Genomic DNA, 18,999 nt, shown 5'->3' on the forward strand with positions numbered 1-18,999 from the left:
TTTTTTTAAATATCAGAACTGTGCCAATGACATTCAAATGTTTTTCTATTCTACAGATCCTTATCAGGGTTATAAGAACATTTTAAACAAATACAACAATATATACAAACTGAATTTATAGACATCTGGGCATGTATATGTAAAAAAAGAAATGGTCCACCTTTTGTTTAATGGTGTTAATTACCTCTGCATCTTTCAATATGCGCTGCACCAACATGTCCTCCTCAGCAAAAACAACAAAGTCACACCAGTCCATTCCGGTGATGAGCATCTGCCCCTGGATCTGCCAGTAGTAGTTATGATGACGCTTCAGCTGCAGTGTGCCCTGCTTTGCTTCTAGGTAAGAGCAGTCAACATAACTTTTGACATTAGGGCACTTTACCTCAACAAGGCCGTACTGTGGGTTTTCAGTGGGGTCATACACAAGACCATCAGGAGAGGAGCCCATCCAAGGTGCATCTGGGTGAACCACAAATCCACAAGGGTAGACGTTGACATGTCTGGTCTGGCTGTATTCTTGAAGAGCAGCTGGCTCCATAGCAATTCCTCTTCTCATAGCAGAGGTTTGATAAGATCCTTTCAGGATCCTGTCAGCCAGATGCTCCCCTGAACTTTGTCCTCTAATGGAACAAATTTCCCGGAAACGTGAGGAAGTTAAACGTGGCTTTCTAAGCTGATGCCATTCTCCACATTCACTTTGCTTTCTGGTTGCGCACTCAACTTTATGTGCCATTTCCCAGGTCATGGTAAGAGACTTGAGGTGGAGCTGTTCTTTTTCACTGCAAACAAACATGCAGTCTGAAGATGCCAGTCTGTAAACAACCAAAGGAACAGCTGGAGGCAGAGGTGCATCATGGCAGGGAGCAATGTAATCTTTAGCCACTGGCTGCTGGTAAGACAGAGGACTACCAGCTTGCACCATTCCAAATGCACTCTCAACCAGTGGATGGTCTTGGGAGATGCCCATCGTAGTTATCAATGGTGCAGTTTGAGGAGGAAAATCTCTGTAAACCTCAGACACACGGAGGACAGAGAGGTCTGGCAGATCTCCACACACTGCTTTGTAAAGTGTGCTCCTGTGAAAAAAGAGCGAGAGTTTTAAATTCACTCCTTATCAATTTAGATTTACAAATATTATTAATTTGCCATCTCATTCTTACCGTACACCCTCAAAAACAGCTCTTTGCTTAGGTCTTGCTGAGAGAACTGCCATTTTATCCACAGGCCCTGGCTTCACACCCTGTTTAAGATACATATCTAATGTAAGTGCTTCTCAACCCTGGTACTGAAAGCCTATGATCTAAACATTTTAGTGTTTTATCTGCTCCTAACACACCAGATTCAGCTAACCACCTAAGAAGCCAGTCCTTCTTGGGCTAACGTAGGTGTGTTAGAGCAGGGAACATTTACAGAGCAGAGGATCCTAATGATCAGAGGTATATCTACAGAGATCACTATTTATTTATACTCATACTGCTAATGTGCATGGTTGAATAACTCAACCTGTACTGTGGTATTTTATATTCATTTGTATGTTACTGTAATGATGCATACTAACGTTTGTTTATGCAAAACAGGACTTCCGTTATGGTGAGTAGGTATAATTATTGGCCACTTTAGTTTGCACAATACTTTTCAGGAAAGAAAAAAAGATCATTCAATTTCTCTGCATAGATTGATTGTCTTAACTCCACTCATCTATGGCCCAGACCACCCCTGAGGAGATATTATATGGGTGGTGGATCACTGTCAGCAGTGCAGTGACGTATGTGCTTTTTATTTTTAAAATCAATTACATTTTGCAGTCTTAATATCCCATATGATGTCTTTGTAATTTAAAATAATTAGTATATGACTGCATTCTGTGTTTATTGACATTTTTCATAGCACCCTACATTTTTACACAAATGTACAAAGTTTAGAATATTATTACTTACCAAAGTTCTTGGCTTGTGCCATTGCTGCTCACTCTCTGTGCAGCTCAGGACAGGAGGAACAGCAGGAACTCTTAGTTGTGAATAATGTGCAGTTTGATAAAGCAATGCCACCACATGATTGCACAAAGTTGTCCCAGCAACACATGAGCAGGAGCAATGAAGCAGTGAAACTGGTCTCGAATCATCTAAACAAATCTGCAAAAATACAAAATGTAGCAAATACAATGAAAAACAGTATCAAGTGCAATTTAATTAAAAAAATAATAAAATCAGCCAGGAAAGGCTATATAATTAGAATACACTGTCACTAATAGTCTACAGTGTTGCCTAATGTGGCCCTCATTTGACATCAACAATTTACTAGCTTCAATAGTATGTACAATAAAGTAAATCAGGAAACATCTGAACAAATATAGTTTCTGGGGGTTTTGCTTTTAACATTCACTTTTCCTGACATTAAGTCATACTCACATTGCCAGGTAACATTACTCAAAACATTACTCATGCATTTTCACCAACCAAATGTTTTTAATCCCCATAAACATAAATCTAAAAACAACATTCATAGCATTTAGCTTCTAAAGCACTGTCACCCTACACTCAAGCTGTGTGGCTTCTCCGACTTCTTCATTGACCTAAAACAGGTCGCCCTCACACATATCTCTCCTGTCACCTGATCTTTGTTCGACACTAAAATGCAAATAAAAGAACAGACTTATTCACAGTATGTGCTTAATAGTCAAGTGAGATAACTCAGTCCTGAGACAGGTTAAACGGCAGTTTAAACCGCTGTTTAACCTAGTCATGGCCAGGCTAAACAAAGGAATCTGCCGGGTTTGTGTTTATCTTGAGTTTAATCTGTTAGGAAGTTTAGTGTTCAGACACGACCAGCTAGCTAATACACACACACATAATGCTAATGTTAACACTACGTGTAGCTGTGTGCTAGCGCTAACAGAACACTCACCTTCGTAGTTGTCAATATAACTAGATATGTACATCTTGAAACCTTTCTCTTTCTTGCTCGAAGAAGCCACGGCATGTGTTTTGACGATCCGATGAACATCATTGACCGTCATCCGAGGGAGGTCTTGCAAACACCGCGTGTAAAATGTCATTGTTGATGTGTCTCTGCAGTCGCGCCTGAGATAACCGGAAATGATACTGCCGGTATATGCGAATGCGGAAGCGTTACGTGCACAGAGCCCATTGCACAGCCGGAGAGCCAACTGCAGTTCTAGACCTGCAGTTTTAGACCTGCAGTTCTAGACGTGCTGTAGTTTTAGACATGCGCCACCTAGCGGCTCGGAATGTAGCTAACGACAGCCAACTGCAGTTCTAGACCAGCAGTTCCAATGCATGCCGTAGGCTCAGGGGCTTGTATATTGTAATAATCCATTGTATAAAGAGTTTATTTGTTAAATATGCCCATTGATTCTCAATTGTTTTAGCCAAATCTCTAACATTTGACAAGTTTTAAACGATAATGTACACCACATTTTGTATTTAAATAGAAGTAGTACGCCTCATTTTCCCTGTTCTTTTAGGGAGTTTGGATTAATTTTGTCATTTACACACACAGCTTGTCTCCTGAAGATATTTTATTTTTAATTAAACTACTGGATTACTGGCATAGGCTATTTTATATTAAATCAGCAAAAATTGCATAATGTCCGGATGCTTTCAGTGAGTAAGCATACGTTTCCAGAATGTTAGGAGTGATTTATTTTACTTGTATACCTTCATTGGCATGCAACTAGCAAATATTATGTGATACTTGGGGTTTTTCGCTCACACGCCACACATCCGATTTCTCACGCCGAAAAAAAATCTAGTTTATTTACCTCTCTCTCTCTCTCTCTCTCTATATATATATATATATATATGATTCAATGAGTTACCAGTTCGCTCTGGCGCAAACACTGGCGATCGATCGATCGATCGCTATATAATACTTAATTTTTGTCCATTTTACGTTCGCCACCCCCCCCCCCCCCCCCCCCCCCGCAACAACTTACGTTCGCAGGACTAGCATTTCTCTCAAAGTCGAAGTAGCTATAAAGTAGCCATAAAGGTAGCCAGAGACACACTAACGCTAGCCAGATTCATCCTTCATGACATAAACATTGCGATAACACAAAAATGACCTTCAGACCGATCATATTTACATTTACATTTATGGCATTTAGCAGACTAAATATATGTCTATCATATATTAATATGCTCAATTGTATCAATATTCAGAACATAGTCTGGGTTCTTATGGGTTAATAATGATGGGGAAATGCTACTTTAGCTTGCTTACTACTTTTAGTATTAATAGTAGCGTAGTACGTGCTAATTTCCTTCCTTTAAGTTGTTTCAAATTTAATCAAAGCTACTAAATAGCCATAAAGGTAGCCAGAACTAATGAACTAAGACACACTAACGCTAGCCAGATTCATCACATAAACATTCATGACATAAACATTACGATAACCCAAAAATGACCTTCAGACATTTATCATATATCTATCATATATTATTGCTGCTTATAAATATCATTCTTCCATCTGCTCCCGCGACATACTAAAACACTATCTGGATATTACGTTACATACATCTAAAACTACGGCACGTCTAGAACTGCAGGTCTAGAACTGCAGGTCTAAAACTGCGGTTGGCTCTCCGGGTGTGCAATTGGATGATGTAGGAGACTAGCGCCGCGCACACCCACTCACTCTCGGTCACGCCCTCGCTCCCAATCGCCCGAGTACTGACACCTGTCATTAGAGGTCTGCGCGGGACTGCTTTTTAAATCAGGCTCCCGCCCGCTCCCGCTTGTTTTAATCCCGCTCCCGCCCGCACCGGCCAAAAAATCGCTTGTTTTATTCCCGCACCCGCCCGCCACATACACATTTCTGTCACCCCCGCCCGCAATCCTAATATGAATTGAATTAATTAGATTTAGTACTTGAAATTTTCTTATGTATTTATTAAAACAGCAATATAGCGATGGATCGCGCTGTCCCATTTCTTACCACAGTCCAAACACATCCCGTTAGGTGACGTACACCAACACTTTCTGACATGTATCACAACAAGCCGATTTCCATCTCCATTAATTACAATGGAATATGACTTCCATACATCAGACTTTCCTGTAGTTGGCTTAATTGTGGTGTATTCGCCTGTTTTAATAGAATTTTCCACAGCTGAAACTGGTTGACCGTCTAGAGCAGGGGTCGGCAACCGCACGCGTGCCACCATTGGCACACCGAGGCATAGTCACTGGCACGCGACACGCTGGACCAGCATCAGCAAAAATATATATTTTAATATAAATTATTGTATTAATGGATTATACTTTCGCGAGTGACCGTAGCGCGCGACTCCGCACGCACACCTCGCGCGAACGGCGGAGGCGTTTAAACTTGGCGATCGATCGCGATATAATACTTTTTGTGTCGATTTACACCTCCCCCCCTCCTCGGTCAACAATTTAAACTCGCCGCCATAGTGGCACACTCATTGACTGGACATGTTAAAGTTGGCACTCCATGTCTCAAAGGTTGCCGACCCCTGGTCTACAGTTTCTGCCATTTCTGTATCAAAATGACAAAATGACGCACACTTCATGTTCACGTGATCGGTTGCTTAGCCAATATTTTTTATTAGTTTATTGCTTACTTACTGAATGATTAGTTGTTTTCGTCCTGTTCCTTATGCATGGAAATCATTGCGTTGTTATTATTATAATTTTCTAGACTATTAATTTGCGGGATTTTTCTACATGTATATGTGGTCCCGCTCCCGCATCGCCTGGACTAATTCAACTCCCGCTCCCGCCAATAACAATTAAATTCTGTCCCGCGCCGCAAGATATTCTGTCGGGTCCCGCGGGACCCGCGGGATTACCGCGGGAGTGCAGACCTTTACCTGTCATTAATCAGACTCGGGCTCTTTATATTACTGCAGGTCGCGCCGTCCAGCGCTGCGCATACTTCCTGCACCCCTCGCCTCGCTTCGTGGGAAAAGACCGCTGCAACACTGTTCCTGCCCGACGTCGCTACACAGCCTTTCTTTGCTTTCTGTATTCCTTATTGCCTGTTGTTTTGTACCGCCCAGTGGCCTGAGTATTTCTGTTTATAATGGAGAATAAAACGTTAGATGCTCAATCTCTGCCTCCTGCTGCCTCTAACCCCGCGTCACATTAAAACTAACTCATAATACTTGTAATTTTTTTAAACTTTATTTGCATAATTTCTTTGACTTGTCTGGTATCCTATAATTTACTAACAGTCATGAATAAATAATTAATCATGCCTGTTTTTTACATAGTGTGTAATTGTGTTAACAGAATCTTTAGGTTACAGCATTTTCTCAGAATATTAATATAAATTTATTTTTTTATTTCATCATAATGATTACCTGACTTATTTATTATTAATTAATTTAAAGATTAATTATGAAATATTCAAAATATGGTACACTTCCACCCACCGCTCAGGAAAATTTCAGGCTCAGGAATTTTTCCCACTATCACCCCTGATACTGTATGCATGGAGGACGACATGACTGTTAGAGGAAATTACAATTATAGACTGGTAGTCTCACACTCAGATGTGCTCATGTACTGCTTGTCTTTGAAGACTTTCAAATTCATGCTCAAATATATGTATGTTTCCTTTGCGTGGCTTTTGTCCTTACGTGTTGAACATCACAAATCAGGATATCACAATTCATCCATTAAGAGCCAGTGAAGCTACAGTACAGATATGTTGCATGGGTAGGAATAATAATAATAATAATAATAATAATAATAATAATAATAATAATAATAATAATAAAAATAATATATGGAAGCTTTGTTTTGTTTTGTTTGTTTGTTTGAGTTCATCCATATTTTTATTCAATGCACTTGCATCACTCGCATCCCTAAGATTCAGGGTGTGAGTATTTGAATTTATCTACATGGTGGGTTTGGAATTCAGTGTCGCTAGCACTTGAGCTAGCGTTTCATCTTGGGTGCACTTGCACGATCCTCCAGGAGGTGGCAGTGTTATGCAGCTGGCGTTTTCTCGTCTATCAGTTCTCAGGACAAAGGAATCCACAGTCACAGTAGACCTGATGGGAAGACATATAGTGTGCAAAGACCATAACCCTTTGGTGAAAACAGATTACTTATTATAACCCTGTTGTTATTATTAGGGTTCACACACACATAGTGTGGGAACCCTATTGTAATTGTTAGCGTTTTTCTTATTATTATTATTATTCTTTTTCCCATTTTGCTGTCTATAAATGATACTGCAGCCTAAACCGTAAGGCCTAGACACACCAAACTTGCCAAACTTGTTCTCTAGGTCACAAGGACCACACACACTTATAGGGACCCACATCGGCCTGATGGTGGCGCTATAGCACACTATGTGACTTTTTGGCCCATATCTCCCATACCATAAGTCATAGAAACAAAATTCCACTTCCTATGCATTCCTTGGCTCAATTCAATAGGACATTTCATATACAACTATGAAGCTCCGCCTACTTAGATTTTTTGCTAATTTGCATAATATGCAAAACCTACTTTTGCCTACTACTCCTTGGTTTTTCGTCTGATCACCACAGTCTTGGTATCAAACTACTCAGAAGAATCTCATTATCAAAACCCATCGCCAACATTGTGACATTGCCATACAGCCTGGCTGTCACATGTCAATCAATAGCTCTGAGGCGTGGCCAAATTTACTTCAGCAGCTATATCTCAACAATGCTTTGACCAATCTTCATGAAAATTTATCAGTTGTTAGGACACATGACACAGAGGTCACAGGTCAAAGCTGGCCACGATTGTCCAATAGGGGGCGCTATAACATGGGTAAAACTGTTTCTCAGAAACCATTAGTCACATCAAGCCAAAACTTTACAGGCATCATCATGGGGTCAAGTGGTATCAAGACACACAATGATGACCTCATCACTCAAAAAACATGGCCGCCATAAGCCAATTAATTTTAATTTTAATTAATTGGCCATTTGACAGACTTACCATAGGTATATACACATGAAACTGACATGGTATGTTCATGTACACACCCTCTAAGACATACTCATGTTGGAAGGGAATTGCACCACTAGGTGGCGCTATACTAGAAAATCCTGAATTTCTCCTACATATTTTCACTTATCAAGAAATGCTTGCACTCATATGATTGTATGCAGAATTCCTAACAACTTTGTAATTACATGTGCTTTGCAAAAATGTACCACTTTTTCACTATTATCAAATATATATAACTTGCCATTTTCATACTAGTCCTAGCATTTTAACTCCATCACCTTAAATCACACCTTGTAATACTCAGCAGACTCTGAAATGCTAAGATTAGCGAAAAAATCCTAAGTTTTTGACAAATTAATATTTTTCATATGCATCACAATGCTACCATCATAACACATCAAATTCCCAGTTCAATAACTACGCCATAGTATGTCTGATTATTATGGAAATTGAAATCCACATTCACATGACCATTGTGGTGCGATGTGCCAATTTTGAGCCAAATCCGTCCACAAACAGCTCTACAGTGAATATTTTCATTTTCCATACAAAGCAGTGGAGGGAGGCATACACAGCTGCTAAGCCACACACGCACGTGCCTTTCTCACACACTCTGCCCCCCCCTCCTCCACTCCCCTCACACTCCCCCTTGCTTCCAACACTTTACAACCCATGGGCTCTACCTCCCCCCCCTCTCTTTCACATGCACTTACAAAAACACAGGCCTCTGTAGCTTTCACACTGCCCTTGCCATATCTACCCATTTCTCTATGAGTAACCCAGATACAAACACACAAACTGACGTTTAGCTTCTGTTTTTGAAAACACTCTCTCTCTCTCTCTCTCTCTCTCTCTCACACACACACACACACACCTACTTATAGGTTTAACATACACACTGCCCTAGCCATGTATACCCATTACTCTTTGACTAAAACACACACACAGATATTTAACTTTTTTCTCCATACACATTCACACACAGGACTACAATTATGCTTCATATACACAGTTCTCTAGCCATTTCCAACACACTAACTGATGTTTAGCTTATTTTTGTCATCCAAAGACACACTAAGATAATCTCAGCAAGTGATTTAGATCTATTATCTGAATTGTTTTGCCATTACAATGTTTTGTGACCTTTTGGGCCTTGGTGACTCATAAGCCAGTTAAATGGACACTGATACTTCAGAGCACGCTACATGTATTCAAATCCAAGGTTAATTATTTACTCTAAACAATGCTTATACAGGCCCAATTATGTATAGACACATGCAGGCCTTCCTATACTGTTCACATAGATGCAGCCCTAGCCAGATGTGCTATTTCTGTGTCTCCTTTTCTGACACAAGCAGATGTCAGTCATGTCAGTCCAGTCATGTCAGACATAAGTCGTGTCAGTCATATCAGTCATGTCATGCCAGTCATGTCACTCATATCAGTCATGTCATTACAGTCATGCTAGTCATGTCACTCATTCCAGTCATGCCAGTTGTCAGTCATATCAGTCATGTTATTTTTGTTCATCATGCCAGTGAAGTCATTCCAGTCATATCAGTTATGTCAGTCATACCAGTCATGTCAGTCATGTTATGGCAGGCTTTGCAGACTACGTTCATACTTTGAATACACGGACAGTCATGTTAGGCGTGCAAGGTGTGCAAGGAGTGAATTAACAAAGCATAGTCTCTGGCTCCCTGAATCTCTCTCTGTCGGTAATATACAGTCCCAATCATGTATAGACACATGCAGGCCTTCCTATACTGTTCACATAGATGCAGCCCTAGCCAGATGTGCTATTTCTGTGTCTCCCTTTCTGACACACGCAGATGTCATCACACACTATCTGTAGAGCACACACTGGCCAAACCCAAACAGCTTCTTTTCACTTTTATTTTCCAATATCTTTCACACTGTAGGGCCTAGAAACAAAATTCTACTTCTGTTGCATTCCTTGGATCAAGCCAAGATGTACTGCTTAAATAAAAAAACACACAAACACACATACACACAAAGCTAATCACAGCATGTGATTTACTTCTGATCTGAATCATTTTGCCAATTTTTTGGGCTTTTTTGCCTTTTTCGTGTGTGAACCCGCAATTGCCGCTTGCGGCTATATTTAATAATTATTATTACATTCTAAACAGTAATGATAAGTATTTGATAGTGAAAGATCATAAAACACTTGATTCGATTCGTTTGTTTTAGAAAGCCCACGTCATAGTGGATGTCCTCCTGAAAAGCAGATACGTGTTTTGAGGTAGGAGGAACATTTATTCCTTCAATCTGCCCTTTCCTCATAAAAACACATGGCATTGCAAATATGCTCATTTTGAATTTTTGTTGCTTTCTTACAATATTGTCTTATTACCAATATAGCAACATGTTCCAGGGGTATCTTGACCCAAAATGTGCTTCAGGACAACCTTTCCTACACCATTCCAAAGTAGACACCATAAATTATGAGTTTCTGTACTGAAGCAATACATATTTGCCAACTGTAGAATGTGCAAATCTCAGTTTGAAATAAAATGCTTCTTCTTGTATCCCCAGAAGTGTCTATGACCCAGAGCATCTGTTCAGGCCAAACTCGGCCAGCAAAGATCTCCACATGCAGTATGACTTTACCACTTATTACTGTCCCTTACTCGTCTATTACAACATGCCATGGAAACCAACCCTGGAGCTGTAAGTCTTTTGCTTGCAACCAAATTATGTTATATCCACAAGAACAGAATATTGTCTGTTAGTGTTTTATGAGTACAGTATTAAAGCTAGTGGGCTGCTTTGTGCTTTCAGATTCACTAAAACATTGTGTTACACATTTTTTTTCATTCCTACTATGTACATGGACAGTTCTTCTGAAAGTTCTTTATGATTATTACGTCCAACTTTTCAAGTTTTTTAAAAGGTGTAAGCTACCCTGATTAGCTTTGTGGAGTCAAAGATGACTCATCAGATTGTATTACATTATGACAACACTCAAACAAGCAGGATTTACACATACTGAACAGGTTATTCATCCACCATACTAACTTCCATTGACTTTGACTGTAATTGACACCCAGCAGACACCTTGGCTTCACTGTTCAACAGACAGTCCTGCTTACATGTCTGTGTTATCACGGACACGGAGCCCGGACCTGGAACTGCATTTTCCTGTGGCTGTATTTTGCTTCGCTTGGCACATGCCCTCATGATTGTCAAGACTGCTCGCATTCAGCACATTAGGAGTTTCGCTTTGGCTTGCTAAACTATACACCAAGCAACAGTTCAAGCACATTCACAACGTTTTGCTGAGTCGTTTGCTTGTAATTTATATGTTGACAAAGAAGTCCATTCTAACGCTGTTTAAATGACCTTACGAGTGTCAGAAACTACGGTCTTGATTTGAAGTGTTGCCAACCTTGACCCTCCAGTCCTGGTTTCAGCTGGAACGGAGACCAGTTTGTGGAGTACGTGCCAGCAGATTTTGTGATGTTCGGAGCGAACGGAATGTACAACTACCAGTATTTGCAGTCGGTCAGAGATGCAAAATGTGTTTCTCAGCCTCAGAACTGGACCTCCATGCTGTCTCGCCAAAGCCATCTTTACCCCAACACTGCCTTGACCAGAGCGGTACCCCCCCCACCCACAGGGTCAACACACACGATGACCCAATGTCATTCATATTTATTAATTGCCATGATAGTTTGATAACAAACGCAGCATGGGTAAGTTCCTTCTAATCCAAAGGATGTATGGTTTCTGTGAAGCTTGGTGGTTTTTTGCTACTCATTTCTGATTGGTCTTCAGAATTATAAAAGCTGCAAAGATCCAGATGGACCGGAGCTCCTAAATCCAAAGGCAGAGTATCAGGTTCTGAGAAAGAATGCTGGGAACGCAATAATCTTCTCCGAGTACAACGGGATGTACATTTTCAAAGCAATAGTAGTGGATGCCATTTACAGGTATTAACAAATCCCCAACAGAGGAGAAATCTGTTTGCCCTGTCTTCCCTCAGTGAACTGAGCAGCACGTTCAGCGTCTATGTGTATGGAGCATTTCTCCTTCACCCCCTGGCCAACCATGTGATGCTCTCCATTTTTCTGGCCATTTTCTTTGGGCTTCTCTTCATCGGCTTCTTCATCCGTTGGTGCGAGGAATAACAGAGAAGGAGAAACACCATCACAGGCATAGTGTACTGTGTGTTCACTGATTTATGGAGAATTTATGTTGTACTTTTTGTTTTAGGTAATGATCTAGGAAGATCTTACTACATCCCATTACACAGTAAAAATATTTGTTGCTATATCGTCTTAAATAAGTAACCTTATTTGATTCTAAAAAAATAAATTAAAATAATAATCTAGGGTTTCACATTTTGTTAACTGTTAGATAATTTTAAGATAGCCAGATTATATAAACATTTTTTTTAACAAAGTGGTATGAGATCTTGAAATAAAGTTCTCATGCAATGTTGTGCTATTAAGTATCACTTCTGATTATACAAATACAAACAAGACCTGTGCGTGTGTTGTCATGGGTGAAGTCACTTGGACTGTATCAGCTGCTGGTAACTAAACAAACAGTGCCTACACAGGGAGCGAAAGGCGAGCTCCTTTCACAGTGCTTTCACACTGCTCTCTCGCTCCTCTCACGCTGCTCTCTCGCTGCTCTCACGCTGCTCTCTCGCTCCTCTCTCGCTGCTCTCACACTGCTCTCTCGCTGCTCTCTCGCTGCTCTCACGCTGCTCTCTCGCTGCTCTCACGCTCCTCTCTCGCTGCTCTCGCTGCTCTCTCTGCTCTCTCGCTCCTCTCTCGCTGCTCTCTCGCTCCTCTCGCTCCTCTCTCGCTGCTCTCTCGCTGCTCTCTCGCTGCTCTCACGCTGCTCTCTCGCTGCTCTCACGCTGCTCTCACGCTGCTCTCTCGCTCCTCTCTCGCTGCTCTCACGCTGCTCTCTCGCTCCTCTCTCGCTGCTCTCTCGCTGCTCTCTCGCTGCTCTCTCGCTGCTCTCACGCTGCTCTCTCGCTGCTCTCACACTCCTCTCTCGCTGCTCTCGCTGCTTTCACGCTCCTCTCTCGCTGCTCTCTCGCTGCTTTCACACTGCTCTCTCGCTCCTCTCTCGCTGCTCTCACGCTGCTCTCTCGCTCCTCTCTCGCTGCTCTCACGCTGCTCTCTCGCTGCTCTCTCGCTGCTCTCACGCTGCTCTCTCGCTGCTCTCACACTGCTCTCTCGCTGCTCTCACGCTGCTCTCTCGCTCCTCTCTCGCTGCTCTCTCGCTGCTTCCATTATTATCCAAACTCAGCCATGTGTGAAAATATTATTGTCAGATCAAAATTTACATCATGGAAATTACTTCATGATGGTAATAATGCAGGGAATGCAGTAATGCAGTTTTCTTTTTCTTTTTTTTTACTATACCTTCTTGTACAATAATTTGGCATTCATATAACAACACAAAATGCACAACATATAGTTTAATTAATTGCTTACCCTTCAATCACTCAGCAGTCACTTAAGTTGTTACTAATAATAACATTTGCCTTAAAAGAAGCCGTAAATGCATCTAGGTTTAGCAGTAGTTATAAGGCAGTCAACAAGTACAGCTACATTGTATCCAGTTATAATCTCTAAACCTGGACCCATTGTTTTATACAGTGTCCAGTACTGAGTCAGAAATGTCAGACAGGAGGATAGTCATTTAACTATACACACTAACGGACAAGTGACAGACACACAAATGTGGAAAATATTCACATCAGTTTCTTGACCAGGGGGTGTAGGTGGGTGGTGGTTTATAAATGGTGAACTACTGTCCTATTTCATCTGACTCTAACATTTTTACCTCATCTGTAACTGGTGCAAAGAAAGGAAAAGTTTCAGCATTCAGTGTTGTCAGCGTTGGACATGCTGGCCTGTCCTCTGGGGCTCAGCAAAGGCATTCAGAAAGCTTATAGTCAGTGCAGGAACACTTGTTTTAATTACAAAGCAGACAACCCTGCTGCTTTGAAACTCTCTGAATATATTCACATATGAATATGAATCACTGATTAAGGTTCAGTCAGCTTTGAGATTAAATTACTCAGCATTTGAAGGCAGGCAGGTTACAGCAAAGCCTCGGCACTTTCAGAGAAAGCTGTCTTCAGTGGAGACGTAGGAAAAGCCGTTGAAAGCCCCAGAGCTGCTGGCAGCCAGGCTGGGTGTCAGTTCTGGAGTGCGACCCACTGAGTTGGGTACCATCTCTCTGGTGAACTCTGGGTCAATGTGCTGGAGGTCAGCTGGACCTCTCTGGAGGAATTGGAGTAGCACAGTCAACGCACACTTATGTAACGATTTCACTGCAAAAATGTATATATATATATATATATATATATATATATATATACACATTATATATATAAGTTCTTTATACATGATATGTCAAGAATAATGTTCACAACCTACCACGTTGGGGTTATAAGGAGGAGTGATTCGTTTGTGAACGAGGTCATCCCAATTAATGTGGCTGAAGAACACATGATTTTTTATCTCGAGCTGTAAACAAAAACAATGATTCCATTACCTTAATAGTTACATCAGTGTTCTTTCTAGGGAGATTAGCAGAACCTAGATAAAAAAAAAATCCTCATTTTCCAGTGGAATGTGCCATTAACTACAACAGCACCCTAGTAGGATATAAAATCTCACAACGCATTTTGCACTCATTGCTACATTTTGCAGGTCTAGAAAGTAACATGGCTCAGTCACCCTTCCCCATTTAGGTTTACTCACAAAGTCTGCGATGGCCCCTAGTCTGCGATGCTGGTCCTTCTGAAGCAGTCCGTGGAGCAGGTGACACACCGCGTTAGACTTGCCGGGTGGCATCTGCAGAGGCTTGTGTAGGATGCCATCGTACATCTCTGCTACGTCACGGTGGTAGAAAGGAGGCTGTGTGTGCCACGTTGCAAAAGACACAATTTGTGAAGAGAAAATTCTATTTTTAGACAGTGAAATTTCATGCTGTCTTTGGGTAAGCAGTGTTGCAAAGCTAATCGTGTACAAAGAGGTTTTGGTGGTGGAACTCACTAAGCTGAAGAGCATTTCATACAGCACAGCCCCCAGACACCACCAATCCACTGTGCGGTCATACGACTCCTTCCGGAGAACTTCTGGGGCCAGGTACTGTAATAACACAAAAGAAGAACTTCTAGTAGTGATATAAGATGGAATCAGAGGTGGAATGCAGTCTCATCAAGTGTTTTTCTTATGGTGTTCACCTCGGGTGTTCCACAAAAGGTTGAGGTGGTGGCTTCTGGGTCCAATCCTTCTTTACACAAGCCAAAATCAGTCAAAACAACATGGCCCTAAAGCAAGCAGTGGTGTGTAGCATAAAATCACAACACACTTCCAAGGATGCTACAACAAATTTTGAGTCAAAAATGGAAAATCCCCTTACCTGGGCATCTAATAGAATGTTTTCTGGTTTCAGATCCCTGGATGAACACATTGAAGATTAGAGAAGGATGTGAAACTGAGCAATGAATGTAATTCAGAAAATGACCCAGAAACTGACCTGTAAATGATATTGAGGGAGTGGAGGTAGCCGATGGCACTAGCCACTTCAGCTGTGTAGAAGCGCGCTCGCGGTTCAGAGAAACACCGCTCTCTCTGGAGGTGGAAGAATAACTGACAATAAAAGAAAGGGGATGGTTCATGCACGCATTCACACATTATCTGACCTGCATGTGAACTCTTAGCCCAGACAAAAGCAAGGTATCATGGGAACAGCGTGATAGCAAATATCCGCCTTGGTGAAGGCACACGCACGGTCATGGCCAAGGTTAGACTCTACCTCCCCACCGTTGACATAGTCGAGGACGAAATAGAGCTTCTCTGACGTCTGGAAGGAGTAGTGGAGGCCCACCAGGAAGGGATGCTTCAGGTTCTTCAGGAGGACACTCCTTTCTGCCATTATGTTCTTTTGCTGGGAGACACAGAACAGCATTGATGCAACGACCATGACGCGGCGTGACACAGCAGCGTTGCTTGTCCATAAAGGTCAGGCACAATGGCACTCTCACGCCACCCCTCAAACAGTGGCACATTCTTCTTAGTGTGTTTTGCTTACAGGAGACAATGGGCTTGTGTGACTGATAGACCCCTGCATTACAAGTGATGCTGTTTCGCAGGATTTCAGCCCATTTCACAAGTGGTGACATTGCAAAATTCAGAGTGTTAGGGGAAGCAGCATCACAAAACACAGACACATTAAAAGAAAAGTTAAGTGTTCAGCTAAGACCTATAAATGATTGTCATGGTACAAAGGACAGAAGAAGCCTGTGATTACATTAACCTATCATTACTACAGCAGCAGAAAATTAGTCATAGCTACTCACAATTCCACTTCTTAGCACATTATCAAACAAGTGTCGTAAAAAGTCTCCTTAAGATGTACCAAAAAAATGATGTGAAATGACTAGCAGTACAAACCTCTTTTTTCTTTAATATGAATTTTTTCTGCAAAACCTTCACAGCATAAAATTTTCCATCTACTTTGAGCTTGGCCAGAAGCACCTGCAATTGATAATGTAATTCAAAAGGCATGTTATTATTACCTTGAGAAAACATTCCAGTTAATATAGAATCTTCTGTGCTATATATTCTAAAGATAGCAGAGTAAACAAAGTTCAGGAGACTTGCTATTAAAAAGTTAATCATTTCTCAAGTCATATTGCAAGGCCTCCTAACACTCCTACTTTTCCAAAGGTTCCTTTTCCAATCACAGCAAGAAAATCAAAGTCTGTGGGTTTGGCACTGAAACCAGACAAGGCACAAAATTAGCACCAGATTGAAATACACTTAGTGGATGTAGCTAAAAGTGTATCAAAACATTCTAGATTACAAACACTTGAAGGTCATATTTTCATGTATGTAAGTACACGGTAAGCCAGCATGCCAGCACATAACTACACTCCAAGCCTGCATAAAACATGCCCAATTCCAAACTTTTGGTACTTTTTCAATATCATATCAAAGACAATCTCAAAATTATTCCAGGTGAGTAACTGCAGTGTACTGTAGTATGAAATGTAGAGATACTCAAAAATGTAATGAAGTACATAAGAGTTTCCAGAGAGGACGTTTCAGAGAGAAGTCCTTCATCAGCTGTGCAAGCAAAGATGTGCAAGTCAGTGCTTCTCTTCTGGAAACTCTGTGCACTTCAGAACAAGTACATATATGTATGTATGTATGTACGTATGTATGTGTGTGTGTGTGTATATATCATCAGCGCAGATGGAAATTCTGAAGTGAGGGGGACCAAGCTGTACAATATATACGTTTATGCTTGTAGATGCTAGATTTCGGATGGGGTCAATATAAATCTGGAGGGGACATATATATATATATATATATATATATATATATATATATATATATATATATATATATATATTCAATTTATATATATAAACTGAAAAACAAGCAAGAAGTAACTTACTGAGGATTCGCTGAGGCCCCAAGATTGACATCGCTGGACGACGGTGACAGCGGCTGAATCACAAATTCGTTAAATGAAATCATGAAGTCTATAATGTCAGGTGAAAAGCTCAGAACGGTTGGCACGCGCTTGGAATCGACTTACTTGATTACAATGTGCCATCGTCTTATCCATAACAATGTCTCCTGTTCCCAGACGAGAGGCTACATCTGAATCGGGTCTAAAAAGCGAAGTCGTCAGCGTTTGATGACTCGACCACTATCAAGTGTTTGTCAGCTTGCCTATAGAGGCGGTAGCTTCGAAAAAAACTGGATCTTCAGGTTTGCTGTCCAAAGCAAACCCATGAAGGACGTTGTAACACAAGAGCTCTCATTAGGTTTACATAGTAAATACTCTCTTTCCATAAGAAATTTGACAATTAGCCTCTATTTACTGCTCGGCATTCATGATTTTGCATGACAAAACAGAAACAAACTAGCAAAAATTATTTTTCCTGTATGCTAAATGTCAAATATTATAATTTTCAATTAGAATTCTAATATCTATTCTAATATCTATTAATAGTCAATTAAAACGATGAATTATTATTCAAATTCTATGCATTAAACTTGCAGGTGCACTAGCATTAGCCCTATGTTTTATGTTTCTGGTGGTGCCGGGATAAATTATTCTTATATAAACAAAATAATAATAATACAAATTCATGACCTAATCCCTGACAATTGATAACTACTTATGTAGCTATACTATAGTAAAAATGAAGAGTCGAAGAGCTCAAACACTTATTTGTTGTTAAACGCACAATACGAAACTGTAGCCTACATTTGGTAAACAAGATGCGATCTGAACTTTTTTTTTATTAAACAGAAATGTATAACCCGCAGTAACGTGAGTCGACGTGGTTAGTATTACTGTATACTAATACTGTATTAGTAGTTTTTATTTACAACACTTTTCCTACCTTGGCTGTGGTAACTAAAGTGAAACTCTCGTAGCTTGCGTCCACGCGTCTGAGGAGCTCTGAGTCCCGCCGCGGTGTTGCGGAGTTCGGCGCTTATTTGCACCATTAGGCGCCTCATAAACGTCAGATCGCAACAAATTCTAGCACTTAGGCCAAAACTGCGAGTGAATGATCAACTAAGTGTTTTGCCCACGGAGACGTGTGTACGATGTGGTGCGCTCGACTACTTAAGGCATTACGCCAAAAAATATTCTACAGAGTATATGCAGGTTGTGTAAAATGACAATTTTTTTTAACATACAGAACCCGTCTAGCAGGGCTTGAATTAAACGTTTATTTATGTTGATGAGCTGAATGGCATTTTTACTCAAGAACTGTACATTATTATAATTTCCCATCAGAGAGAGAATAGTTCACCAAAAACAGATTAAGATTTACGTTGAAGGTGTTCAATTCCAATCCCTGTCAATTAACAACGACAACAAACAAAAAATGAATACAAGTTCATTATTTTGATAAGCAACAAAATACCTCCAGAAACAGTCTGAAGGGAAAACACTGGAGATTGCCCTGATACTCCTTTTCAGTTGGCT

General features: G+C 40.7%; 2 protein-coding genes and 1 long non-coding RNA gene across 5 annotated transcripts; 1 reads left to right on the top strand and 2 right to left on the bottom strand.

Annotated features, from left to right (window-relative positions):
• Positions 1 to 32: 32 nt before the first annotated feature.
• On the bottom strand, positions 33 to 3,155 carry LOC143526239 (uncharacterized). Of its 2 annotated transcripts, XM_077020883.1 has the most exons (5): positions 2,905 to 3,155; positions 2,536 to 2,627; positions 1,938 to 2,132; positions 1,161 to 1,240; positions 33 to 1,076 (listed from the first exon to the last, which is right to left on the bottom strand). In XM_077020883.1, the coding sequence occupies exons 1-5, from the start codon at positions 3,053 to 3,055 to the stop codon at positions 116 to 118; spliced, it is 1,479 nt and encodes a 492-aa protein (XP_076876998.1). In that variant the 5' UTR covers positions 3,056 to 3,155; the 3' UTR covers positions 33 to 115. The 2 variants fall into 2 exon arrangements, with proteins under 2 accessions (XP_076876998.1, XP_076877000.1); XM_077020885.1 differs by lacking the exon at positions 2,536 to 2,627 and having other exon boundaries at positions 2,905 to 3,154.
• A 7,053-nt stretch (positions 3,156 to 10,208) lies between these two features.
• LOC143526240 (uncharacterized) lies at positions 10,209 to 10,787 on the top strand. Its single transcript, XR_013133836.1, has 3 exons — positions 10,209 to 10,246; positions 10,366 to 10,432; positions 10,540 to 10,787. It is a non-coding gene; the product is annotated as an uncharacterized LOC143526240 (long non-coding RNA).
• A 2,642-nt stretch (positions 10,788 to 13,429) lies between these two features.
• sgk2a (serum/glucocorticoid regulated kinase 2a) lies at positions 13,430 to 18,607 on the bottom strand. 2 transcript variants are annotated; one of them, XM_077018813.1, is made up of 13 exons: positions 18,407 to 18,607; positions 17,590 to 17,665; positions 17,446 to 17,498; positions 16,703 to 16,760; positions 16,437 to 16,520; positions 15,799 to 15,930; positions 15,520 to 15,632; positions 15,403 to 15,439; positions 15,224 to 15,310; positions 15,033 to 15,128; positions 14,739 to 14,894; positions 14,412 to 14,501; positions 13,430 to 14,255 (listed from the first exon to the last, which is right to left on the bottom strand). In XM_077018813.1, exons 2-13 carry the CDS (start codon positions 17,617 to 17,619, stop codon positions 14,094 to 14,096), a joined length of 1,098 nt encoding a protein of 365 aa, XP_076874928.1. In that variant the 5' UTR covers positions 17,620 to 17,665; positions 18,407 to 18,607; the 3' UTR covers positions 13,430 to 14,093. The 2 variants fall into 2 exon arrangements, with proteins under 2 accessions (XP_076874928.1, XP_076874927.1); XM_077018812.1 differs by having other exon boundaries at positions 17,590 to 17,770.
• Between the last annotated feature and the right edge of the window lie 392 nt (positions 18,608 to 18,999).

This window comes from Brachyhypopomus gauderio, chromosome 10 (genome assembly GCF_052324685.1).
Source record: "Brachyhypopomus gauderio isolate BG-103 chromosome 10, BGAUD_0.2, whole genome shotgun sequence".
Classification (NCBI taxonomy): domain Eukaryota; kingdom Metazoa; phylum Chordata; class Actinopteri; order Gymnotiformes; family Hypopomidae; genus Brachyhypopomus; species Brachyhypopomus gauderio.